Raw genomic sequence first — 21225 nt, forward strand, 5'->3', positions numbered from 1 at the left:
AATTCTTACTCAAGGGCTGTCTGCAAGCAGCCTCCTCTCCATTCCTGAGAGAATTCAGCAATTCTTCTCAAGAGCATTTGACAGATTTTAATCTCCAAAGAATAGAAAAATTATTGCAAAATGAAACTAAAATGGGAAAAAGATGAAAAATTAAGTCACTAGAACAGATGCCCCTCCTGCCCTGCCACGGGATACCCCCTCATTGGCAGCGAAGGTTTCTGTAACACAGAAGCACCTTTCAAAATAGCACACAAGGGACGTCTGCGTGGCTCAGTCGTTAAGCGTCTGCTTTCGGCTCAGGTCATGGTCCCAGGATCCTGGGATCAAGCCCCATGTCGGGCTCCCTGCTCAGCGGGGAGCCTGCTTCCCCCTCTCCCACTCCCCTGCTTGTGTTCCCTCTCTCGTTATATCTCTCTCTGTCAAATAAATAAATAAAATCTTAAAAAAAAATAGCACACAAGCCCTAGTCCCTTCCTTATTTCTAAAATAGTGAAGCCAGACCTTGTTTGTGATGGAAGAGCCTTTTGTACACTGGCTGTGCGTGTGGACAAGAGGGCTCTTAGTTTGGGGGGGGTGAACCGAAGTCTGGATGGCACAATCCAGCCTTCCTCTGGTTATTTTTCATTTAATATAAACGCAGTCACAGACCGTGACCGACCACAGGGTCAACTTTAATACTTCCATGTACCCTTACATAGTTGCATATGTAATAGTGTGAAGTTGTGTATCTTAAATATTTCATTATTTTTTTAGAAGACTATTATTTTTAGCATGTGATCTGGGGTCAGGGGTCCTTTGTGGACCTTTGTGGGTCCTTTGTGGACAGAAGCTCTGAGGGAGGAAGGTCAGATTTGAATGTTGCCTTGAGTGTGCTGGTGTTGGACCTAATCTGTTATTTCTACAGAGTGTGATGAGTTTATTGTAAATGTTCAGGCCACAGATGCTTTTCGGTCATTCTCGATTGTGTTATGTTTTTTAAAGCACCAACCCCAATCCACTGTTCTGACTGGAGACAAACTCCACACTGATCACCACACTCTCTGGAAGGTCGGAAGCAGCAAGGCTGAATGTTTCTTAGCAGGAGGCAGCTTCATGTGGAGGAGGCAGCCAGTGGGCCTGGGCCAGACCCGTTTTGCATGCTGCCCATGGGCCCCCATGTCAGTTTCGTGGGAGTCACTGATGCCAGGTGGCGCAGGGTCAGGCAGGGCAGGGTCCAGGAAGCGTCCAGGTGGGTGCAGGTGGCAGGCTGTCCTTACAGATGTGGTCAGGCAGTCGGGTTCTCGGAGCGGCCCCGGGTTTGAACCCCTCAGATGCAGCTCTTTGATGTTTTCTGAAGCCTGGGGAGGTGGCGCTGATTCACCTCTTCCAGATTTAGGACCAGGGTTGTTTGGAATCGGTGGGGTATCGTGAAGGCCATCGGTAGACCACCCAGCGTCTGGCTGAAGCTAGGTTGAAGATTTTTATAGGGAAAAACATAAAGTAATCTCTCTGAATTTTCTTTAAATAAATAGACGCTTTTCCCACTTACTCTGCCATTTGTTGATCTGCTGTCCCAGGGCCACAGTGTTCAGTCTGTAGGAACAGGGGCGTCAGAGTTGAACGGAAATGTGAGTAAGGGCCCACAGCTGTGTTCCCACCAGGTCTTGAAAAATGTATCAAGCCTTCTCTTCCTGCCAACCCACAAAAATGACAGAAAAATAGACCAACTTCTTTTCACCCGTGTGGCAGTATGATGGATAAAACACAAGTTTTACACAGTGGTGAGAAGTTTGCATTTTATTTTAACTTAGAAAAATAATCAGGAGCAAAACAGACATTAGGAACACAGTTCTGTCATAAAGCCACAACCATCTGATTGTAAATTCTGAGTCACTCAAGGAAGACCACAGACAGTTCCAGAAAATCTTCCCGGGTATTCTGCTTTACCAAAGTAAATATGACCAAAGACCCACTGCTCAGCAGATACAGAATAAATTAATCCTAGGCCAAGATGCAGAGCAAGCTGGCTGCCACTGTCCATGCACCTCAGCCGCTGGTCTCCTCCTTGGAATGTGCTCAGAAGTGAAGCCGAGTCGTGGGTGCATCAGGAGGTGGCGCAGGCAATATATAACCACATAATATATTTATATATAACAGTAAACATAGCTGTGTATCGTACATGTATATATAGGAAACCCTATGAGTTGCTCGCACAGACAGCCCTTCAGTTTCTATACTGTTTAGTTATAGTGATAAAGTCCTGAGCAGGCTCAGCACGGTGACTCCACATACTCGTTGTCCAGCCCTCGGCGAAACCGCGCAGTCAGGGAGCGGCTGATGACAATCACCCGGGGCCCAATGCAGTCCTCCCTCCTGTGAAGAATGTTCCAGATGAGCATGGCAGCTGCCAGGGTGGCCAGAAGGCAGGCGCCAATGTTCAGGTAGCAAGACCAGGACAGGTTGGTATACGGGCCGATTCTGTAGAATGTCACCAACCCAATGACCAGGACGAAACCTGTAAACGAGAGGGAAGTGTTCGGAAAGCCTTACTTGGAGCCAGGAAGAGGACTGGAAATGGGCTGTCGAGCCCCACAGAAGCGCAGCTCCCAGCTCTTCCCTGCCCCCCCACCCCCCCACCCCGCTCTGTCCGTCCCAGTGGGTGGTAGCCTGATTCACATACCGCGCTTCAGTGTTGAGCTGCTTTGCATTGGGCCTCTGTGCGCTTTTATGACCTTTGTGTGGCTGTGGAGGGACAGTGTGCGTCTACTTAATCCTGGCATGGAATAATTTTGGGGGGGTGCTCCACAAGAAAACAGCCTGGTCCCGGCGCACTCATCCTTTGGTCTCCAGGGCTGGGCCATTTTCTTAGCCACCTATCCCATGGAGGTGAACTGCTGCTCCCTGTCCCTCACCCTGAGACAAATCCAGCAGCAGCTCTGCGTGAGCTCCTCCCCGGCGCCTAGAAGCACTTCATTCATTCAAGTGAAAGTAGACACAGAAATTGTCTAAGTCTTATCTAGAAACAACTCAGATTGGTATCTAACGCAGTCCTGTCCTTAGCAGTTTTCTTGTTCTTAGTGTTCACTTCTAGAGAAGATAGAGCTTTTCTTCACAACTCCAGAGTGCCCAGCGCCCACGTGCTCTGGGGAGGGGCAGACAGGGCTGCAGACACAGCCACTTCTCCTGCGGTTGCCTCCCCTCGCCTCTGCACCCTGCCCCTGGTCCTGCAGTTTCCCTTGCACTTCCACATCCCCTCCTCCTGCTTACTTCCCCTCCACAGCCTTCTCTTCTGATGGTGGACAGAGTCCTGCGCAGGCCTCACGTTGCTGGCACTTAGCACCACGGAGTCGCTTCCTGTCACGGTTTGTTAGTTCTTGCGATAGGAAAGCCGGAGTTTGTGCACAGGACCTGTCGGCTAGGATAACAGAGCACTGATGTTTGCTAGAGTTCAGGGCTGAGTCTGGGCTGGGAGCCCCACAGGGACAGAGGAGAGGCCCTGCTGTCCTGCTGCCTAGGAGGCTGGTCCAGTGCAGCCCTCCAACCCCTCCGCCAGGACGGGCCGGACGAGGCAGATGAGGTAGGAAGGAGGTGCGGTGCTGAGTGGGAGCTGTGGCTGTTGAGGGTGAGGGGGCCGGGCAGAAGCAGAGGCAGGGGCAGCCCAGGGAGCACCCCACCCTCTGCGGTGATGACCTGGGGGGGAGCTGTTTCTTGGAACCCAATGTACCTGATGAGGACAAAGTCGCTTGCAGTGGTCCGGACGGAAGCTTCCCGCCCCTCCTGGACTCGTCCCTGTCCCCTGCCCTGGGCTCTGGCCAGGCCAGCCTCCCGCTGCAGTCCCTCCCCCTGCCCTGTGCTGTGACATCCGTCCGTCTGTTCATGCTGGTCCCTCCGTTCCCCACTGCCTCCCCTGCTTTCCTCAGGAAACCAGATCATGCACGACCCCTGTGGCCCCAGAGCTGAGCCGCAGTGGTGCCAGCTCATGGTTCTGGAAACTGTTATGAACTAGTGTGGGGTGAGGGGTGGGGGGAGGCCTGAGCTCTCACAAGCACAAGCAGTTCGGTCTCATCATCACTGTACCGTCCAAAGAGTATGAATTAAACATTTATGCACCTCAGTCACGTGCTAAACAACAGTGGCAGTGACTAATCTCCACATTAATTCTCTGCAGTACTTCGTGGAGATTTTTATACACAGAAAGCTTCTGGATACTTCCTTTCTGTTAAAAATAACTAATTCTCTTTGTCATGCACACTGACAGAAAGAAACTTCTGGCATTTCTCTCTCTCCCAGTGAAGAGCATGTCGCTTGCCCACAGTTCTGTGGTACCGAGGTTTGCATTCGTGGGAAAAGGAGTGATAGTCCCTTTTGTGCCATGAAAATGAAAATACTTCCTGTGTCCCCTCATATTTCTGTGTCTTTGCGCATTTTTTCTCAGCCAAGGGAGCTTGTCGTGCCTTGTTTCAACAGGACTCAGCAGTACGGGACGGGCAGAGACATGCTGGCTGGTGCCTGAGGTCACAGCGAGGGGGCTGTGGCTGGGGGACGGGTGTTTGCTGCAAGGCTGGTGGGAGCCTTCGGGCAGGGAGCCAGGCTGAGCAGAGAGGGCACTGCCTGAGGGCACAGCAGTGGGGACCAGCATAGTTGGCAGGAAGTCACCGTGACGGCTTCTGTGGTCCAAGTCTGTTCGCCCTTTGCCAAGCATCCTTTGGGGTTGCACTGGTTACAGGAACATTTAAAAATCTGATATGCAGCCTGAGCCCCAGTTCTCCGACATCATTCATTGTGGGGATGTGTGCAGGGGTGAACAGCCTCGCCCCAGCCCCACAGCTAACTGGGGTTGGCTGACGGCGCTGATGAGTAGAGACACAGCACCGTGAAGTCCATCATGAGACATTTCTGTGAAGACCGGGGCAGAGCTGGTCTGGAGCTGGAAGGAGCCAGGCGCCCTTGCCTGCCAGAGCCGGAAAGGACAAGGCCCCTGTGTTGCTCAGGTGCAGGGCACTATGGCCTCTGTGCCTTTGCCTGGCCTCAGATCTCTGCCCCCATCTCCATCTCGGTTATGGTGTGGCCACACCAGCCCCTGTCTGCTCCTCCAGGATGCTGCGTTTCATCCTCTCCGGGCCTTTGCTGGTGCTGCTGGCCCTGTGCTTGACCAGCCCTGGGGAGGGGGCTGCCGGCATCACTCAGCCTGGAGGTCCAGTCACAAGTCGACCCGTTGCAGCTTGGGCTTGGCCCATCCCCTGCTGGCGACCCCATGGCTGGAGGGCGCCCCCCCACCCCCGCTCCAGCTCTGCCTCCCAAAGGGTCGTCCAGGAATCACCTAGTGAATTATCTGAGACAAACCCAGGTAGGTCCCATGGTGCAGAATTGAATGCAGTGTGGGCCTCTGGGGAAGCTTTATAGTGACCAAGCCCATCAGGGGACAGGGCCCATTCGCCATGATTGTGTCGCTCAGGGTTGGAGCCGCAGCAGGACGTGCTGGTCCCCAAGCTGTTCACTAGTTTCCATGCGCGTGTGCTCAGCACAGCTGCTCGCACTGCACGGAGGGCTTGTAGTGTGCGCGCGGCAGAAGCATGCTTGACTCGTCTTGGGGGAGCTGGTTTTCTTCTTAGAGTGGGGAAAATGAAATTTATCCGCACAGCGTGGTGCTCCAGGTCACAGAGTCGCCAGGTCCAGTGTGGTGAGCACAGGCCGGGGAGTCCTGAACCGGCAGCATAGCGGGGACAGGCCCACCTAGACCCTGCCAGAGAGTGGTGTTGGCTGGGCCTTTGACACCAGGAGATCCCATTGTAGGGACACTCTGAACTCTAAGCAGTGAAAATATTAACTCACGGGACCAGTCGACAAAGCACGTGGGCAGAGTAGCTGCTGGCTTCTGGAATGCCGCGCAGCACCACCATGCCGGGGCCTGGCCACAGGGCAAGATGTGGGACTCTGTCCTGTGTCTGTACTGGCCGGCACCACAGGGTTACTTGTTTTCTTAAGGTCAGTATCATATAACGGTATATTCTTGAGCATAATGTAGGCTATTATTTTGTTGCTGTCTCAGTCTGTGTATTACGTCCTCCCTTATGTTTGGCTCTGTTGCCCACATGTGCACAATCTCAGAGCGTGGAGCTACTTCAATGTTGAGAGTTAAGGTTTTTCATATTACAGATGGAAGAACAGTCAGGGGTGGGTAGATTGATTAGAGAATATGAACTCACAGGTGCACAAACAAGCTGAGCACAGCTGCCCCCATCCCGCAAGGTGATGGGTCGGTGTCAGCGCAGAGCCTGACAGATGGAGTCTTAGAGTCTGTCCGTCTGGGGCACTACTGACCGCCTGACGGTAAGCGGCCCTGGGCACATTTCCAGCACCGTCCATGGTGCGTCTCACCTCTCTGGCCTGCTCTTCATAGGCTGCACCTCACTTGGCTCTTTTTTCTAGGAGAAGTGGAAAAGAACGTCTAGTTCTGTATCCTCGTGTGAGAAAAGGTTTAAAGAATTCACATTTATGTGACTTACTCTGTGTAAAGACCCATGTTAGCTTTTGCTTTGTTTCAGTTCAACTTAGAACATGTCAGAGAAAGGGCTTGACTCCCCAACATTAAAAAAAAACGAATTTAGGAAAAGCCTCTCCTGATCAGGAAGATACCAGGAACCTACTAGAACAACGGCACAAGGACAGGTGGACCCTGCCCAGGCCACTGGGGGTGGCACAAACTGCACAGATGCGTGGCACACAGGGATCTCCCGTGTGTGCCACGTGTCAGCAGTGAAAAGCCGCGGGGACATGGATGGGCACGTGGCCTTGTTGGCCACCTCCAGCCTCTGCCTGGGCACTGGGTACCTGCCATTACATAGACATTCTTCTGTAATCCAACTTGCTGTTTGCTTCATGAAATTCTCCTGCTGGGGGGGAGAGGAGGGGTGTGGGAAGTAGACCTGGGCCAGGCTGGCCTTATTAACTCATGGGACCAGTTGACAGAGCAACTGGATGTGCCAGAGACTTGGGCTTCTCCATCTCTGGCACATCCTGGTGTGGAGACCCCCTCAGAATTGTCCCAGAGACTTTTCTCCCAAGACTTCCCAGTGATGTTCATGTTTGTCCAGAAACAAATGCAAGGGGAGACTGAGCAAACACCCTGAATTCTGCATGTGGAGTCAATTCCATCATGAATTTCTGTTTCCAAAGCAAACAGCCCCTTCCTGTGAGCTGGCCACGAGGGCTCTATGAATCACAGCTCAACCTGCAGAGCGTCCCTTTCCTCTCACTTCCTTCCTGCCTGCTTCCGAGGGCTCCAGTGCCTGTCACAGGGCCTTCCTGTTGGGGTGACAGTCAAGCACACGCAGGTGGTATAAGGAGAGACCGTGGGGCTGAACCCTGAACCTTCACACAACACACCTGGTTCACGTTGTGCCTGTGACAGCTTCCAGAGAGAGTATTCACAGAGCAAACTCACTCATGGCCCATCTCAGGGCATGGCCGTGGTTGGGATGTCCCAGCACCTGTGAGCTGCAAAGGGATGGGATCCACGTGTTCCTCCCCAGAGGGAGGGATTCTGGGAAAGGAAAAGCCAAACGTATAGCGGACCTGGTCATGTTTCCACGGAACTGAAGCTCCCAAATGATGCCTGACATGCTGTCACTCTGAGCAGCACAGAGGACATGGAAGTGAAGGGAAAACACAGGGTACGTTGGGGGTGCAGACCGGCGCCAGGGAAGCAGGTGCCAAAGACAGAAAAGCACGTTGTCCAGACCAAGCGAGCATCACCCTATTGTGAAAAACAGAAAGTTGTATATTCTTATGAGAAGAACAGCAGAATCCCCACCGGCTCACGAGATGCCAAGACAGCTGCCGCAAATCAACCCGACTTCCCCTGTGAGGTCTGACGACATGAGCATTCTTAGGGGCACAGAGTACTTAGCATATTTTAAGTTTTGCCATCATAAGAAAAAATTTCCAGAAGCCAGAGACAAGGAGTCCAGGAACTTCTGCAGTGATTCTGCTCCCACGGTAGTCCCGCTAGAGCTTGGGAGGCTTTGTGTCAGGAGGAGGGCCGGGCCGGGAGCGGGCTAGTGAGGGCTGGCATCCACTGGCTTCAGGACATGTGTGGTGCAGGGACAGCACTCTGAGGGGCCAAGTGCCAGAGCTGCATATCTGTGAGTTCACTGGCTTGGGAGCGTTGCATGAGCTCCATCGGGCCTGCTGGTCAGCCTCCCCAAAGGAGGTGAGGAGTCGTTGGCTAGGGTCCCGAGGAGAGCCCAGTACCATCTCAGAGGCACTCAGAACACAGCAGAGAGCGGAGGCCTCTGCAAGTCGGCTGTACGTTTGTACTTGAACTAGACCTGTTTGTGATGGCAGTCGCACTTTAAGAAGAACCGTAAGTCTGAGCAAGCTGCAGGGTCACTCAGATGATTGACAAGGAGCCTGGACTAACGTTCTGCACACATGGAGGTGGGCCAGCCACAGAGCCTGGAATGACCATGAGATTGTCCCCCCTAAAAATGTTCACCTGGGACCCAGTTTGGTCAGTCAGTCCTGCACAGCCGACAGCCAGGGCCCAGGGCCGTGAGCACCTGAAGAGCCATAGGACGGTCACACTTAGAAAATTTTGGAGCCACCCTCCGGGGTGGTCCTCAGGCCTACTGGCAGGGCTCTGGCACAGACTCCAGGTGCAGTGGGGAGTGCTCGGCTCTGAGCAAAGAGCGGTGTGGCGTCCCCAGCAGGCCCACGGGGGGATGTCAGGGTGGTCACAGCGGCAGGCATGACGGAGCCGCCACCAGCCAGTTGGCCCCAGCTCTCTGGCTGCACAGGAGCTAGGGATGAGGTGGCTCATCCAGGGCCTTGGAACCTGACGCGGCACCTAGATGCTCCAGGACCGCATAGGAGCCTCACCCCGAGGTGCCCGCCAGACACACTACCTGCCAAATCGGCCCTCGGCAGTCTGCTCTGCCCCAGGCGTCACTCAGGTGTGTGACACAGGGTCCGACGCATCTGCAGTAATCAGGCCAGGATGACCGTGCGCCTTTGTTCACACAGCAGTGAGACCAGACTCGGACGAGCAGAAGTCGGCCAAAGCAAGAGTAAAGGACAGAGGACGGGTCTGCAGAGCCAGCCTCCAGGAGCCCGTACAGGAACGTGGCTGTGGGAGGGGGCTGCTCGTGCTCGGGTGGGGGTCGGCCCAGCAGCCACCGCACGGGCAGATCCTCATCACACCCCCACAGCCCCGATGGGAGCCGTCGCCACAGGGAAAACGGGGGTTGCATGTGGATGTTCAGCTTGTGGAGGTGGAGTAAGGGACAGAAAGTAATCTTTTCAACTTTAAGGTAGATTAAAATCACACTTGGAAGCTTCTGCAAGGAAGCTGGAAACTGCTGGGTGTGACTTTGTGAACAGAATGCAGCAGGTGGAATGGCTGGCAGGGACCTGTTTGAGGACAGCAGCTTCGGAGCCCTGAACGTCCCTATGACAGGGTCCCTCAGAGGAGCAAGTGTGAGGAGCAGGGTCCGGTGCCTGGACGGGAAGAGCGGCGGGCAGGCGGGGAGTCGCCATCCTTGCTGGGTTCCAGCCTGCCCGGCCTCCCCGCCTCCCCTTGAATTCATCAGCACCTTCTCTCCCTGCTGCCCACCCTCTGGCCCCAGCACTGGGGACTGAAGGTTCGCTTGCATAACAGGTACCAGCAGGCATTTCCCCTCCTGGGACAGGATATCCCGGCGCCCTTCAGTCTCTCTCCCTGACTGTTTAAAGCAGACCGGAGCACAGGAAAAAACCTAACTCTAAAATTAGCAGTGTGGTGGAAGAAAGACACATGGCTGCATTCTGTACTGTTTGTCAATGAAACAAGTCTAAACAGGGCCAAGCGCATTTCCTTTTTGGGCAAAACAGACCTGTGGGAGTGATGGTGGGACGCCTCCAGGAGAAGCCTCCGGGAGAAGCCTGCAGAGCCGGTGCTCCTGGCTTTTCCTGTCAGCCTGTACCGGTCTGATGATCTGTGAGCGGAGGCTGCCCCGGTCTGGGGACAGCCAGGAGAGAGCACCTCCGCCTCACAGACAGGACAGGCCCCAGGACGTCCCAGGGCTACCGCCAGACAGCTCCCGTTTCCTTCACAGGGCTCCCCCATCTCCACTTGCTCAAAAATACGTGATTTGGAAGCAACACTGTCTTTCTGAAATGAGGGTTCGCAGGAAGTAAGATGTCCGTTTGACACCAAACCCACAGTCTCTCTCCCAATAATTCTAAATTAAAAATGCCGTGGCTTGTTTATTCTGCTGCAAGGAGATATTTTCAGAATCAAGAGCTGTTCCTTTCATTTCTTCAATGCCTGAATATCTGAATATCTGTTCCTAATCTTCCACTTCCTTCTGGAGGGGATGGAGTTTCAGATAAGCCCATGCAATAGAAGTGGGCAGCCTCAGTGAGGCTGAGGACCCCATTTCTGCCTTATGGCCCTAAGGTCAGCGGAGGGCAGAGGAGTGATTTTCTGAACAGTCACTGTCCTTTGGGATGTGCATGTTTTTACCCACCTCCCTGGATAAGGGAAGGAGGCCGCGGTGGTCAGAGACCCCGTCTCACCCACATCTCCTTCCTTCTCAAGACCAGCCCTGTGGGGGCAGACGGACATGCCAGCCCCAGTTCCCGTGCATTGCAGGTGACAGAGCCAAGGTGCCTGTCTGGCTCCCTCGGCCCCACAGCTGCTCTTTCCTGGAAACTATCTGGTCGGCCCTGGGCGCTCCCGGGCCCCGCGGGCGACCCGGCCATGGGGAAGTGACTGGCCCAGGACCACCCGCCTTCTATTAAAAGGCACAGGAAGGCCTGTTTCCAATTCCTGATTCCCACCCGGCTCACTTTCCAGCATGTGAATTCCTGCCAGTCTGTCAGCCTCATTCTCCAGAAAGATAAGGGCCGGGGGCCATTATTCCCAGAATGATTCACTTCAGACTTCCTGCGGTTTCTCTTCCTGGGTCTGCTGGAACTGTACCTTCAGTGTTGGGGCATGCTGCCATTCCCCAGCAGTGGGAGAGGCAGGTGGGTCGGCTGATCACACCCCCACATTCCAGTCCACGTCATCCCCGCGCAGGACCTCCACTCACATGCTCGCCAGTAGGCAGCAGAAAACCCGAACGTCCCCAGGTGAGCCAGCAGGGAGGAGGCGTCGGGGAGGGGAAGCCGAGAGAAGACCCCCCCCCCGGGATCACGTGAATAGCTTCTGTGGCTTCCATGGCCACTTGTGCACAACTTCCCAAAACAATTCTGCCTCTCGTTTACGCCGCCGCTGCCACCATCCTCAGCCTTCCAAGACCATGGGTATGCCCGCGCCTTTTCTCAGTTCACCCTACAGCCGCCCCCAAGGCCTGGCCGGTGTGGCCTCCCACCCCGCTCCTGTGGCGGCATGTGCCGTTGGGTGTGGGAGCCAGGACAGGCCCGGTGCGCTCAGGAGCTAACGTGTCCTCCATGCTTTGTGCTGCTCAGGAGGAAGGACCTGCCGATGACCCTGGCCGGGTCCCGGAAGCTGCATTGGTTATGGAGCGTGCAGATGAGCTTGGCTGGACCCTCATGCTCGCCCTGACCTCCCCATTCACCCAGCATTAGTGGGGAAGGCAAGATGGCGGAGGTGCGGGCTCAGGTGGGGGCTCTCCCCCTGCCCGTGGCACGCTGCTGCACCATCACAGGTGGGGCTTGACCGCAGGCCACCAGCCACGTTGGCTGCAGACAGGCAAAGACATAGCAGATGCCGCAGACTTCGGAAAGCAAGCACGTGAGCCTAGAGCGCCAGCACGCGGAGTGCCCTGTCTTACAGCGGGAGAGGGCGGGAGCCCAGCCATGTGCTCGCTGCGGCCTCAGCGCCCCCACCTGTGGTTTTGTCTCACTTCTGCCCACAGTGAAAGGTGGGAGGGTGACCCATGGGAGTCGCGGTGACATTAGAAGACTGCAGCGGGCCTGCCAGCCCCACGCGACCATGTGTGCGGCCGCCCTGCCTGCCCGGGGCCCCGGGGGTACTCACTCGCCAGCTGAAACGCGGCAGCCATGGCCTCCTCCCAGCACTGCGAATCGGGCGACAGCAGGGGCAGGCCCGCCAGCCCCAGGACAAAGGTGAGCTGTCCTGCAGCGAGCGCTGCCGTGGCCACCAGGTTGCAGGCGCGCATCATGTCGAACTGCACTGTGGGAACGACAGGGGACAAGACAGGTGGTCAGCTCAGGCAACTCCTGCCTCCGTCTGCGCCCGGGGCCTCACCAACCCGCCCTCCCTGCCCTGTGCTCTCCACTCCCCCAGGGGTAGGAGGCGGTTCACAGTGCTGGCGTGAGAGGCCCATGGACAGACACAGCGTCCCCGCGTGCAGCATGCCCGCTGTGACGCCGGGCCCCAGCCTGCCGCCGTGTCTGCGCCCCAGTGTCTGTGACTGTTGCCCTTTGTAATTAGCGCCTGAGGAGCCCGGAGTGAACCAACGTGTCACACCACTCCCCACCCCAGGCCCAGCTCCTCCTGCCCATCAGGAGTCAAGCACCTTCCTCCTCCCTGTTGTCTTTCTTTCGCAGGCTGAGGGCTCTTGCCCTTTGCAGATTCTGGGCCTTTCCCTGAGGCGAGCAGTGCAGATACAAGCAGGGCTGAACAGCAGAGGCCTAGCCGTTAGGAAGTCAGAGTGGCCCTGAGGGCAGATCGGGGCTCCTGGAGGATGACAGTCCCCATCTGCCCATCTTCTTCATCATGTTGAACCGGCGGCTTTTGCCCTGGCTGGCCATGTAGATGAGCCGTGTGGACAGTGAGCGCGGCTGGCTATGCCCTCTCACCAGCTTTTCTCCCCAGTATCGCTCTCTTGCCCAGCGGGCTTCACTCCCACGGGCTCAGAGCTCACGCTGTGCTCTTGAGAGTAGCTGCAGATCGTCCCTGCCGTTGCTAGAAACCCTGACACTCGTCTGATTCAGTAAACGCCCGGGGTGCCAGAGGCCAGGCCTGGCGAGTGCGGGGCTCCTGGCACTGGGGTGGCAACGGGGCCTGGCTGGGGAAGGTGCCAGCACCCACATTTCCTCACCTTCCCTGCCTGAGGTGGCCGCTCAGGCTGAGAGCCAGGCTTCAGGCCAGTTTGCCAGAACCTTCCTGGCTGCCCAGGCAGTCTTCATGGTGGAACCCAAGGTGCAGCCAGCCTGACCAGTGGCTGCACGTGCATGCAGGACACCAAACTGGTCCTGCTGTCAGGACGGATCAGGCTCCAGGCAGGTCCTTCCCGTGTGCTGAAGACTGGCCGACCTGCCTTCCTGTGGAGGCCCTGCTCTTCATATGCTCCTTCTGGGGTCTTCACACCCCGTGTTCTTTGCAGTTAGTTTTACCAATACGTGACCACACAGAAGTTCTTGTAACCTCAAAGGTGGTCGGATCTGGGAGGTAGGCGTGACCTCAGAGACGAGGGGCGGTAAACACGGTGGGCGCTGGGGTTCAGAGCTGGCCCAGGGAAGTGCAAGGTTCCCCAGCGCAGCCTCACAGGCCAGGCAAGGAAAGTCTCGCGCATGGGGCACACTCGCACGGAGGGGAGTGGCCTGCCCTCCCGCTGCCTCCGCCCAGCTCTCTGTCCTTCCTGGTGCACAGCTGAAGCCACACGCCCTGGCCACCAGCGGCCCTCTGTGGCATCCTCACCCCATCAGCCTCCGGCCCCGTGGACGTGAAGATGTGGGAGGGTGAAGAATAAAGCAGTGACGGCCCACAGACCCACCACCTGCCTGAGAAGACTGCCCTGTGGGCCACGCTCCCTCCATCAGCCACCTGGAGGGAACCTGCAGTGGGGGAGGGGGTGCACGTGCACGGGCGTTTGACAGGCTGTGATCACCACGCATGTAGCCTGGGCAGCAGCACCCCGCAGGAATATGGCACGAGGGTCTGTGGCTGGGCAGGCCCAGTGCCCTTTGTCTGCCTCAGTGGTCAGAGAGCAGGGATCCCCTCTGGGCTAGGTGCCCAAGGTTTAACTGCATGTTTACTCACCCCTTACTTGCTTTAGAAAAGGAGGTTAGAGCACCTGACAGAATGTCTGGAATTTGGAAAGATGAGAAACGCCCAGAGAGCAAGTCTGACCAGGACTGGGGTAGGGAGTTCTCCTCAGGCGCCAGAGGAGGACCTCACGTCTGCTGAATCCCCACGGCGCCTCACAGTGAGGAAAGCCGCCTGAGCAGGGATAACCATCACGATCGCCACACACAGCCCAATGAGACGGGCAGGAAGAGCCCCCCAGTCCTGGAGGACAGGACCCTGCGTGTCACTCAGGACCCCTGCAGCAGAGTCCCCTGACACAGTGCAGAACGTCAGGTGGTGCTCCATGATCACGGAGTGGCTCGGACTCTGGGCTCTGCAGGGTGTTGCCAGGACCCTGGGAGCAGAGCAGACAAGCATGAACCCCGTCCTTGGGCTGCTGCCCCCCCCCACCTGCCACAACGTCTGGAGACTCTAGGATGGCCTGACTCTCGCACCTGAGATGGGGAGCTTGGGATGGATCAAGTCAGGCCTGTGGCCACACACTGGCCTGTGACAGATCGAGATGACTTTGCACAGTGTGCGGAGTGGAGGGGTGTTCAGCACTGAGCCAGTGTGAATCTGAGCACGGCCCCACCCGCTCCCTCCTCCCCCATCCCTACACCAGCGGAGTGGTGGCGCAGAGGGACCGGGGTTTTCCCTGGGAGCTGGTCTGATGTGAGGCGCCAGGTGCTGGGGGCCCCCAAGCAGATTAGCCCGGCGTGCTGCTCCTGTCATCCTGCGGCTCGTGCACACGGACCAGGTGAGAAGTGGGTCAGCAACTCAGTCTCCCTCACGAGAACCTTCCACACTGTTTCCCTCGCTTGGGGCAAATACTGACACCCAGAGGTTACAGCTCAGCTGCCACGGATGCGTTACCAATGGTGAGGACGTTGTAGAAGTCATACAAGAAGCTTGTCAAATCATGGGAGGGACCACAGGCGGGTGGCCAGGTGGGAAGGGGGGTCTGGAGACAAGCACATCCCCACCCTGTGTGCCCTCCTGGCCTTGGCAGGGATCAGAGGGTATGGGTGCCCAGGGAGGGCCCCTGCTTGACGTTGAGGCCCGGGCTGGGGGTGCTCTGTGGGTCAGGGCAGCGCAGAGCCCACACTAGAGCCTCAGGGTCGATGGCTTGCATGACTCCTCAGGACAGTCCCAGGACCCAGCAAGTCCCCTGGGACCCAAGGTCAGCTGTGCTGAGTTTTGAGTTTGTGGAAAAGTTTGAAAGCCCTGCTTGCCAGACACAGCCCGTCCCCGACAGAAGACCCCTCAGGCTACACGGCAAGGGGCTCTGAGTGGATAGACTGGGGTTGCCTCCCCCCAGGGACTGTGGCCGAGCACGTGTCTCCTGCAGCCTCCATCTCTTTGTCTGTGGAATTGGACGCCACCCCTACCCTGGCTCCCTCGTGGGTCAGGGCTCCAAACACGTGGCAGGTGGGGACATTCCCACCCCGAGCACAGAGCTCACCTGTGCTGCTTGAGGACTTTGTGGACACCCTCTGAGAGCAGTTAGCAAAAGCCCTGCCAAAGCCTCACCTTCTCGAAAGGATGAGCTCTGTCTCCTGCTCATCTGTGAGTTAGACTCTCATCAACAGCTTCAAAGAGTCAGCTCGGGGAGACCTCTGCCTGTCAGCTGCTGTGACCGCGTCAATGACACGTTTGGTGACAAATGTCTCACTGTGAACCTTCCCACCCGCACACTCAAACCTGACCCCGCGGTCAAAGTCCACTTCCCACCTTCCAGAGCAGCCAACAGACCCAGCTGCCAGCGACCAGCCAGGGCCAGGACAAGACCGCAAGGGGCTCTGCTCTCGAGAGCTGCTGCCCTGAGCCCCTTTGCCGCCCCCGTGGCTGGTCTCCTCCCGGAAGTTCTGCCTCGATGACCCTGACAACTGTGGAGTGAAGTCGGAACTCAGCCACGTGTTTTTAAGCTTCTTGTTTATTTTACTAATGAGGTGTATTTCCAAGAAAAGTGGATCGTCCTCAATCTGGTTAGTGTGTCTGCCCTTTCCCTGTGTGTGGAGGCAGAGAAAAGCCCAACACCCGCACGGGAAGAATTCCGTCCTAAAGGAGCCGGGGCAGGTTTGGGCGCCGCCGGGAGGGTGGACGCAGAGCTCAGGGCTCGCCTGGGTTGCTGGTCACCAAACACACGCCCCACGTCCACCTTGTGCTGTCAGAGTTTGTGGGCCCTGACCACCCTAAAGGAGACATAAAAATAAGCAGACTTACGTTTGACGGTGCCTCGAGCCTCCTGGAAGCCTGCCACCTCAGAGCCCCAGCCCAGAGCTTCACAGTCCCGAGCGTCCGCCTGCCCTGGCCGGGCCCCAGGGCTTGGCCCTCCCCGGGCCCTGTCCACCAGCCAGCAGGACTTCCACAGCCCCACACTCCGCTTGCGCCCGTCCTCCAGCGTCTGGTACACCCAGTTGGGGGTGAAGGCCGCCACGTTGTTGAGGACAAGAGAGACCAGGGCCACCAGCACTGCCGTGGCCACCAGTTTCTGGACAGTCATCTCTGACTGCCGGTGCTGTCCGCTTGTCGTGGAGAAAGTCCCAGTCCCGGTCAGCTGCTGTGGCCAGGGAGAGCCAAGACCAGCTAGGGGCTGCTAGAGGACATCACCACTCATTCTCAGTGGCATCGGGAAGGCCCATGTGACAGGTGCAGGTGAGCTCACCTCAGGCCCTCCCTACCCTCCCTCCTGCACCTGGAGCAGGGCCAGGCCTGAGCTGCAGCCAGCCTCTCGGCCCATCCCGGGGAGGAAGCCGGGGCACCAGCGAGAGTCCAGAGTCGTGCGTGCGCCGTCTTCCTGGGAAGCAAGGCCTCTCCTTCCCACAAGAAACAGGAGAGGTGGGCGGCAACGTGGGGGTCTGTCTCGCCTCACTGCTTAGAACCAGCGCCACAGAGCAAAACCAACCGCCAGGCTCTGAGCAGGGCCGGGGGGAGCTGTGCCGGGAGCAGTTCAGCCTCTCACTGCGGGAGCCCCTGCCCTGTGCCTCTGCCACGAAACAGCCGGTCCTGGAAAGCAGCGAGCCTGCTGCAGGGAGGTGCATGTGCGTGTGTGTCTGTGTGTGCGCGCGTGTGCGGCCCCCCCTCCGCAGAGAGGAAATGGTTGTTTTTGAGGCTGTTTTTTGTGAGCTGGATGGAGGGCGTAGCCAACTGCAACAAATAGCGGCCAAGCCACGGCAGCCAGACGCTAACAGGATGTGTTTCCTGATAGGAAAGCAGGGAGGCCTTCTCAAGTCCTGCTCCAGGACCCTCCTCCCCTGCCCTCCCCACCTTCCTTTCCCAAGGGCAAGGCCCGGGGTGCCAGCCCACAGCAGACCCGTGGTCGCACCTGTGTGTCTTGGACCCCACTAGCCTGGTGCTCAGGTACCACAGAGCAGCTCCAGAGGCAGATAGTGGCCACAGAGCATGTTCCTGCCCTGGGCCCGGGGCCTGGGTTGGCAGGATGCTGGTGGCTGGTCACTCACAGCCGTCCGCTGGTTCCCCCAGCATGTAGGTGCCCCGGGGCCTGCCCTTGTCACGGGTTCACAGGCAGTAGACAAAGTGGCCGGGCCTGGTGGAGAGGCCCCCACTTGCCACCCAGGTGGGTTGGGTCAGGGGCCCACACCCGCAGAACCACCAGGCTGGAGCATCATCCTGGATGGAGGTGCAAGAAGGTGGGGTCCTGGACACGCAGTACAGGTCCCCCAGCGAGGCCTGAGGGCAGAGGGAATGTGGTCTGTGGCCCGGCGTGTGTTTGTGCTGACTGTGCGTCCCAATGAGGGAGCGCAATCCCTTCTGCACGTGCAGACACACGAGAGAGGTGGGGCTGCCCCCCCTGAGATGCCACGCCCATCTGGGGCCCTGAAGTGGCTATGCACAGAGAGAAAGGCACCTGCACACTCTGTTACTAGCACGCGCACCCTGGATGTTGTACAGTCAGACCCCTCAGGCCCCGAGCTGCCCACTCATCGCCAGGCGCCCTCGTTACAGGGGAGGAGGCTGGGGTTGGGGGTACAGGGAGGCCACACACCTGCCCGGAACACAGAGGTAGTGAGATGAGTCCAGCATGGTGGGACTGGCCTGGTCCCCTCGGCTTGCCTGCACCCCACTCGCCTCCTGCTTCTGGAGCTACAGAGAGTTCCTGTGAGTCTGGAGCCCCAGCCCCCGTCATTTTGTGGGTTTTCTTTTTTGTTTTGGGGGCTTTTTTTTTTTTTTTTAGTTTTACAATCCATTTAATTGCAGTTGGTAATCAAATTAGCAATGGTTATCTTCAAAAAGTCACTAACACTTGCTGTGTTGTCATTTCTTAAGGATGATCAGATATCTAGAGTCATAGACGTTTCCCACATAAGATGCATCAGAGGGGTGTCTGGGCGGCTCAGTGGGTTGAGCGTCCAGCTCTTGGTTTCTGCTCAAGCTGTGATCGTGGGGTCATGGGATCAAGCCCCGCGTTGGGCTCTGTGCTCAGTGCAGAGTCAGCTTGAGATTCTTAATGCCACCTCCCCCTCTGCCCCTCCCCCTGCTTGCGCATGTACACATGCTGTTTCTCTCAAATAAAAAAAAAAAAAAGATGCATCATATAAGTCAGACATGGTCTATCACCAGCATTGATAAAACCAGACCGAGGGAAAGAACTAGGTCTGGGGATACAGGCACGGTGCTTAACATAGCAAATGTTTAGCCTATCCTGATTATTACAAAATCAGAACAGCAAGAATATTCACCAGCCCCGTTACTTTGGATCACATGTCTGTAGGGGGCTCTGTACCTGCTGCAGGCAAGGCACGCCACCACCCCCCACCACCACCAAGCCTATGTCCCTGAAAGACAGGGGTCTTTGGAGAATTATCTGCCCTTCCGTTCCCTGAGGGATTTGGCCTATTTCAGCATTTTTCCCCAGCAGAGTTTGTAGCAAATGCATCAGCTGAGTTCTTGCTAGTGCCTTCTCTCCTTGGCCTATGTTCTGTTCCAGCCTCCTGGGGGCTCCAGGGGGGCACCCATAGCCCTCCACACATGGCCCCCTTCTCCCAGGAGAACTAGGACCACTCAGAGTCCCTAAGGACACAGTGCAGTGGGTCACCTCCACAAGGAGGCTCAACGCTCCGCTTGGAAGGATCAGCTTCCCCCCTTATTTATTTAAATCATTTATCCCTGGGTGGCCTTTGATGGCTGCTGGGTCAGCTCTATCCAGCTCCCCTACAGGTGATGTCTGGAGACCCTGCTCCATCCACTACCCCCAGATTCTAGCTGGGGGCCACAGGCCTGGGCACAGAATATGAGTTAGGAGTGACCCTGCCCACACAGGACTGTGGGGCCCACTCCAGACACCCAAACCTCCCCAGGGCCCTTCCCATCCTCCTGAGGTGTGTGTGCTGGGCCCTGGGGGGTGGGGAGGGAGTAGCTGCAGTGTCCTGTGTGCCTGTCCTGTCCGTGCACATGACGGCCGGGTGGGCGGGAGCTTTGTCTCGTAGCAGAGAAGCTCGGGCTGCTTTGTGGGCTGGGAGGCCATGAACCCTACAAGCCTGAGTGGCAAGCCTGAGAAGAGGGGCCTGTGGGCTGGTTCCGGCAGCTCTCAAGAGAGGGCTTTCCAGAAAGGGGGGGCTGTCTTCAGGCCAGGCCCCTGGGCAGCATGTGCCCTGCCCTCACGGTGATGAGGTGCAGATGTGAGTAGGGCGGGTGGGGACAACAGGAAGCGCTGGAGCTCTGGTGGGCTGGCCCCTGTCCAAAACCCAGAACTTCACGTCCTGCGTTGAGGCCCTTCCCAGCCGGTGGGTCTCTGGCTGCTCTTCCAATACTCACTTCCCACCCCCCACCAGCTTGGTGGAGGCCACTGGTGGCCCTGCTCAGAGGGCGGCGTGGGAGTAGCCCGGCCTTCAGCAACCCGTCCCGCTCGTGCACACAGCAGGCCCAACAGCGTTAGCCCAGGGAGGCACAGGGAAACCGAATCAGGGAAGGGCTCTGGGACGGCCACCAGTTTCTCTGCTTGTTTGGGTTTTCCACTTGAATCGTATGCAGATATCAGCCACCTGTTTTCTGGACTCAGCAGAGGGTGGGAAAGGGCATGGAGGCATAAGAGACCTTGTCCACACCCCCACGTGGGTCCCTGAGACCCTGGGGTGTGGAGTATCTTAAAGAGGGTTCCCACGTGGAACCCACTTGGAAAGGGAGAAAGGAAGGGCTTGTGTCTGGTCGGTGCCTTGCTGTGTTGAGCCCCGCGGGGGCCCGTGAGCTTGAGAACAAGGACGGAGTCCTGGGGACATGCAGGATCATCCCCAGGACCCCCAACCTCTATTCAGCCCAGGCCAGGGGCCCACCAGCAGACCCCACACTGGGCATCATGCACTGGTCCTCAGGAGAATCAGGGTTGGGGCTCCCCACCCCCTTCCCCAGGCCCGCTGGGGTGTGAAGGCTCTATAGCCCCTTTTCCCTGCGGGGCCCCTGCCGGAGAGCAGTTCCAGCACCTCCGTGGCTCCACAGAGGGTGCAGGCAGGCATAGAGCAAGGACATTTGACGAGCAGACGGCCACCAAGGCAGGGAGGAATGTGGGTGTGTGGGAGGCCTGAGAGGGTCTGTGGGGACACAGGTGGCCTTCAGCCAAGGGAGGGGTGGGGGCCCTGGTTTGCCATGTTGCTGTGTCTGGTATGCGTCTTGGGGGGTGGCAGGGGTGTGAGGGCTGCAAGCTCACGGAGCTGCCACATCCCCTGGCACAGTGAGGCGGTCTGGGAGAACATGGCGCGCATGTGCGTGAAGACCCAGCGGCTGGACGTCGCCAAGGTGTGCCTGGGAAACATGGGCCATGCGCGTGGAGCACGAGCCCTGCGGGAGGCTGAGCAGGAACCAGAGCTGGAGGCCAGGGTGGCCATGTTGGCCATACAGCTGGGCATGCTGGTGAGTCGGGTGCCGCCCCAGCATGGGCAGGCAGGCAGAGGGAAGGCACTGGCCTCACAAGGTGGGCCATGGCCTATGCGTGTCTGGGCCACTCGGTAGCAGGGAACAGAAACCCCCTCAAAGGGGCTTGAACCAAAAAGCAGAGCAAAGCCTCTCTCCTCTCCAGGGCCCTCCCCGTCTCCTGCACATGCATGAGCTCATGGTCCATCATGCACCTGGGGGGCCAGGCAGGGAGGGGGCAGGCAGACACCCAAGTCAGCTCCTGGTCCACAGGACACTGCGGTGGGTGGGGTCTCCTCCCCAGAATGCAGGGCAGCCCCCCAGCCTTCTCTGCTGACACCTAAGTCAGTCTTGCTTTCTCACTGTGGGACAGAATGCTGCAATGGCATGTGATGTCA

At 57.5% G+C, this 21225-nt stretch overlaps 2 protein-coding genes and 1 non-coding gene across 7 annotated transcripts in view; 1 reads left to right on the forward strand and 2 right to left on the reverse strand.

Moving 5' to 3' along the window:
• The window catches only part of IFT140 (intraflagellar transport 140), a 79929-nt gene that overhangs the window by 44716 nt on the left and 13988 nt on the right, over positions 1-21225 (forward strand). For all 5 annotated transcript variants that reach the window (XM_025877166.2, XM_073899728.1, XM_073899725.1 and 2 more), the window contains one exon: positions 20650-20827. In XM_025877166.2, coding sequence (XP_025732951.1) covers positions 20650-20827 — 178 coding nt within the window. The remainder of the gene's footprint in view (positions 1-20649; positions 20828-21225) is intronic.
• TMEM204 (transmembrane protein 204) lies at positions 1762-17117 on the reverse strand. The gene is made up of 3 exons (XM_025877170.2): positions 16187-17117; positions 11966-12121; positions 1762-2494 (listed from the first exon to the last, which is right to left on the reverse strand). The coding sequence occupies exons 1-3, from the start codon at positions 16464-16466 to the stop codon at positions 2250-2252; spliced, it is 681 nt and encodes a 226-aa protein (XP_025732955.1). The 5' UTR covers positions 16467-17117; the 3' UTR covers positions 1762-2249.
• LOC112828313 (small nucleolar RNA SNORA72) lies at positions 18533-18665 on the reverse strand. Its single transcript, XR_003209459.1, has one exon. It is a non-coding gene; the product is annotated as a small nucleolar RNA SNORA72 (small nucleolar RNA).

Source organism: Callorhinus ursinus, unplaced genomic scaffold, assembly GCF_003265705.2.
Source record: "Callorhinus ursinus isolate GAN/ISIS: 27379988/994484 unplaced genomic scaffold, GSC_fseal_2.0 scaffold13, whole genome shotgun sequence".
Taxonomy (NCBI): domain Eukaryota; kingdom Metazoa; phylum Chordata; class Mammalia; order Carnivora; family Otariidae; genus Callorhinus; species Callorhinus ursinus.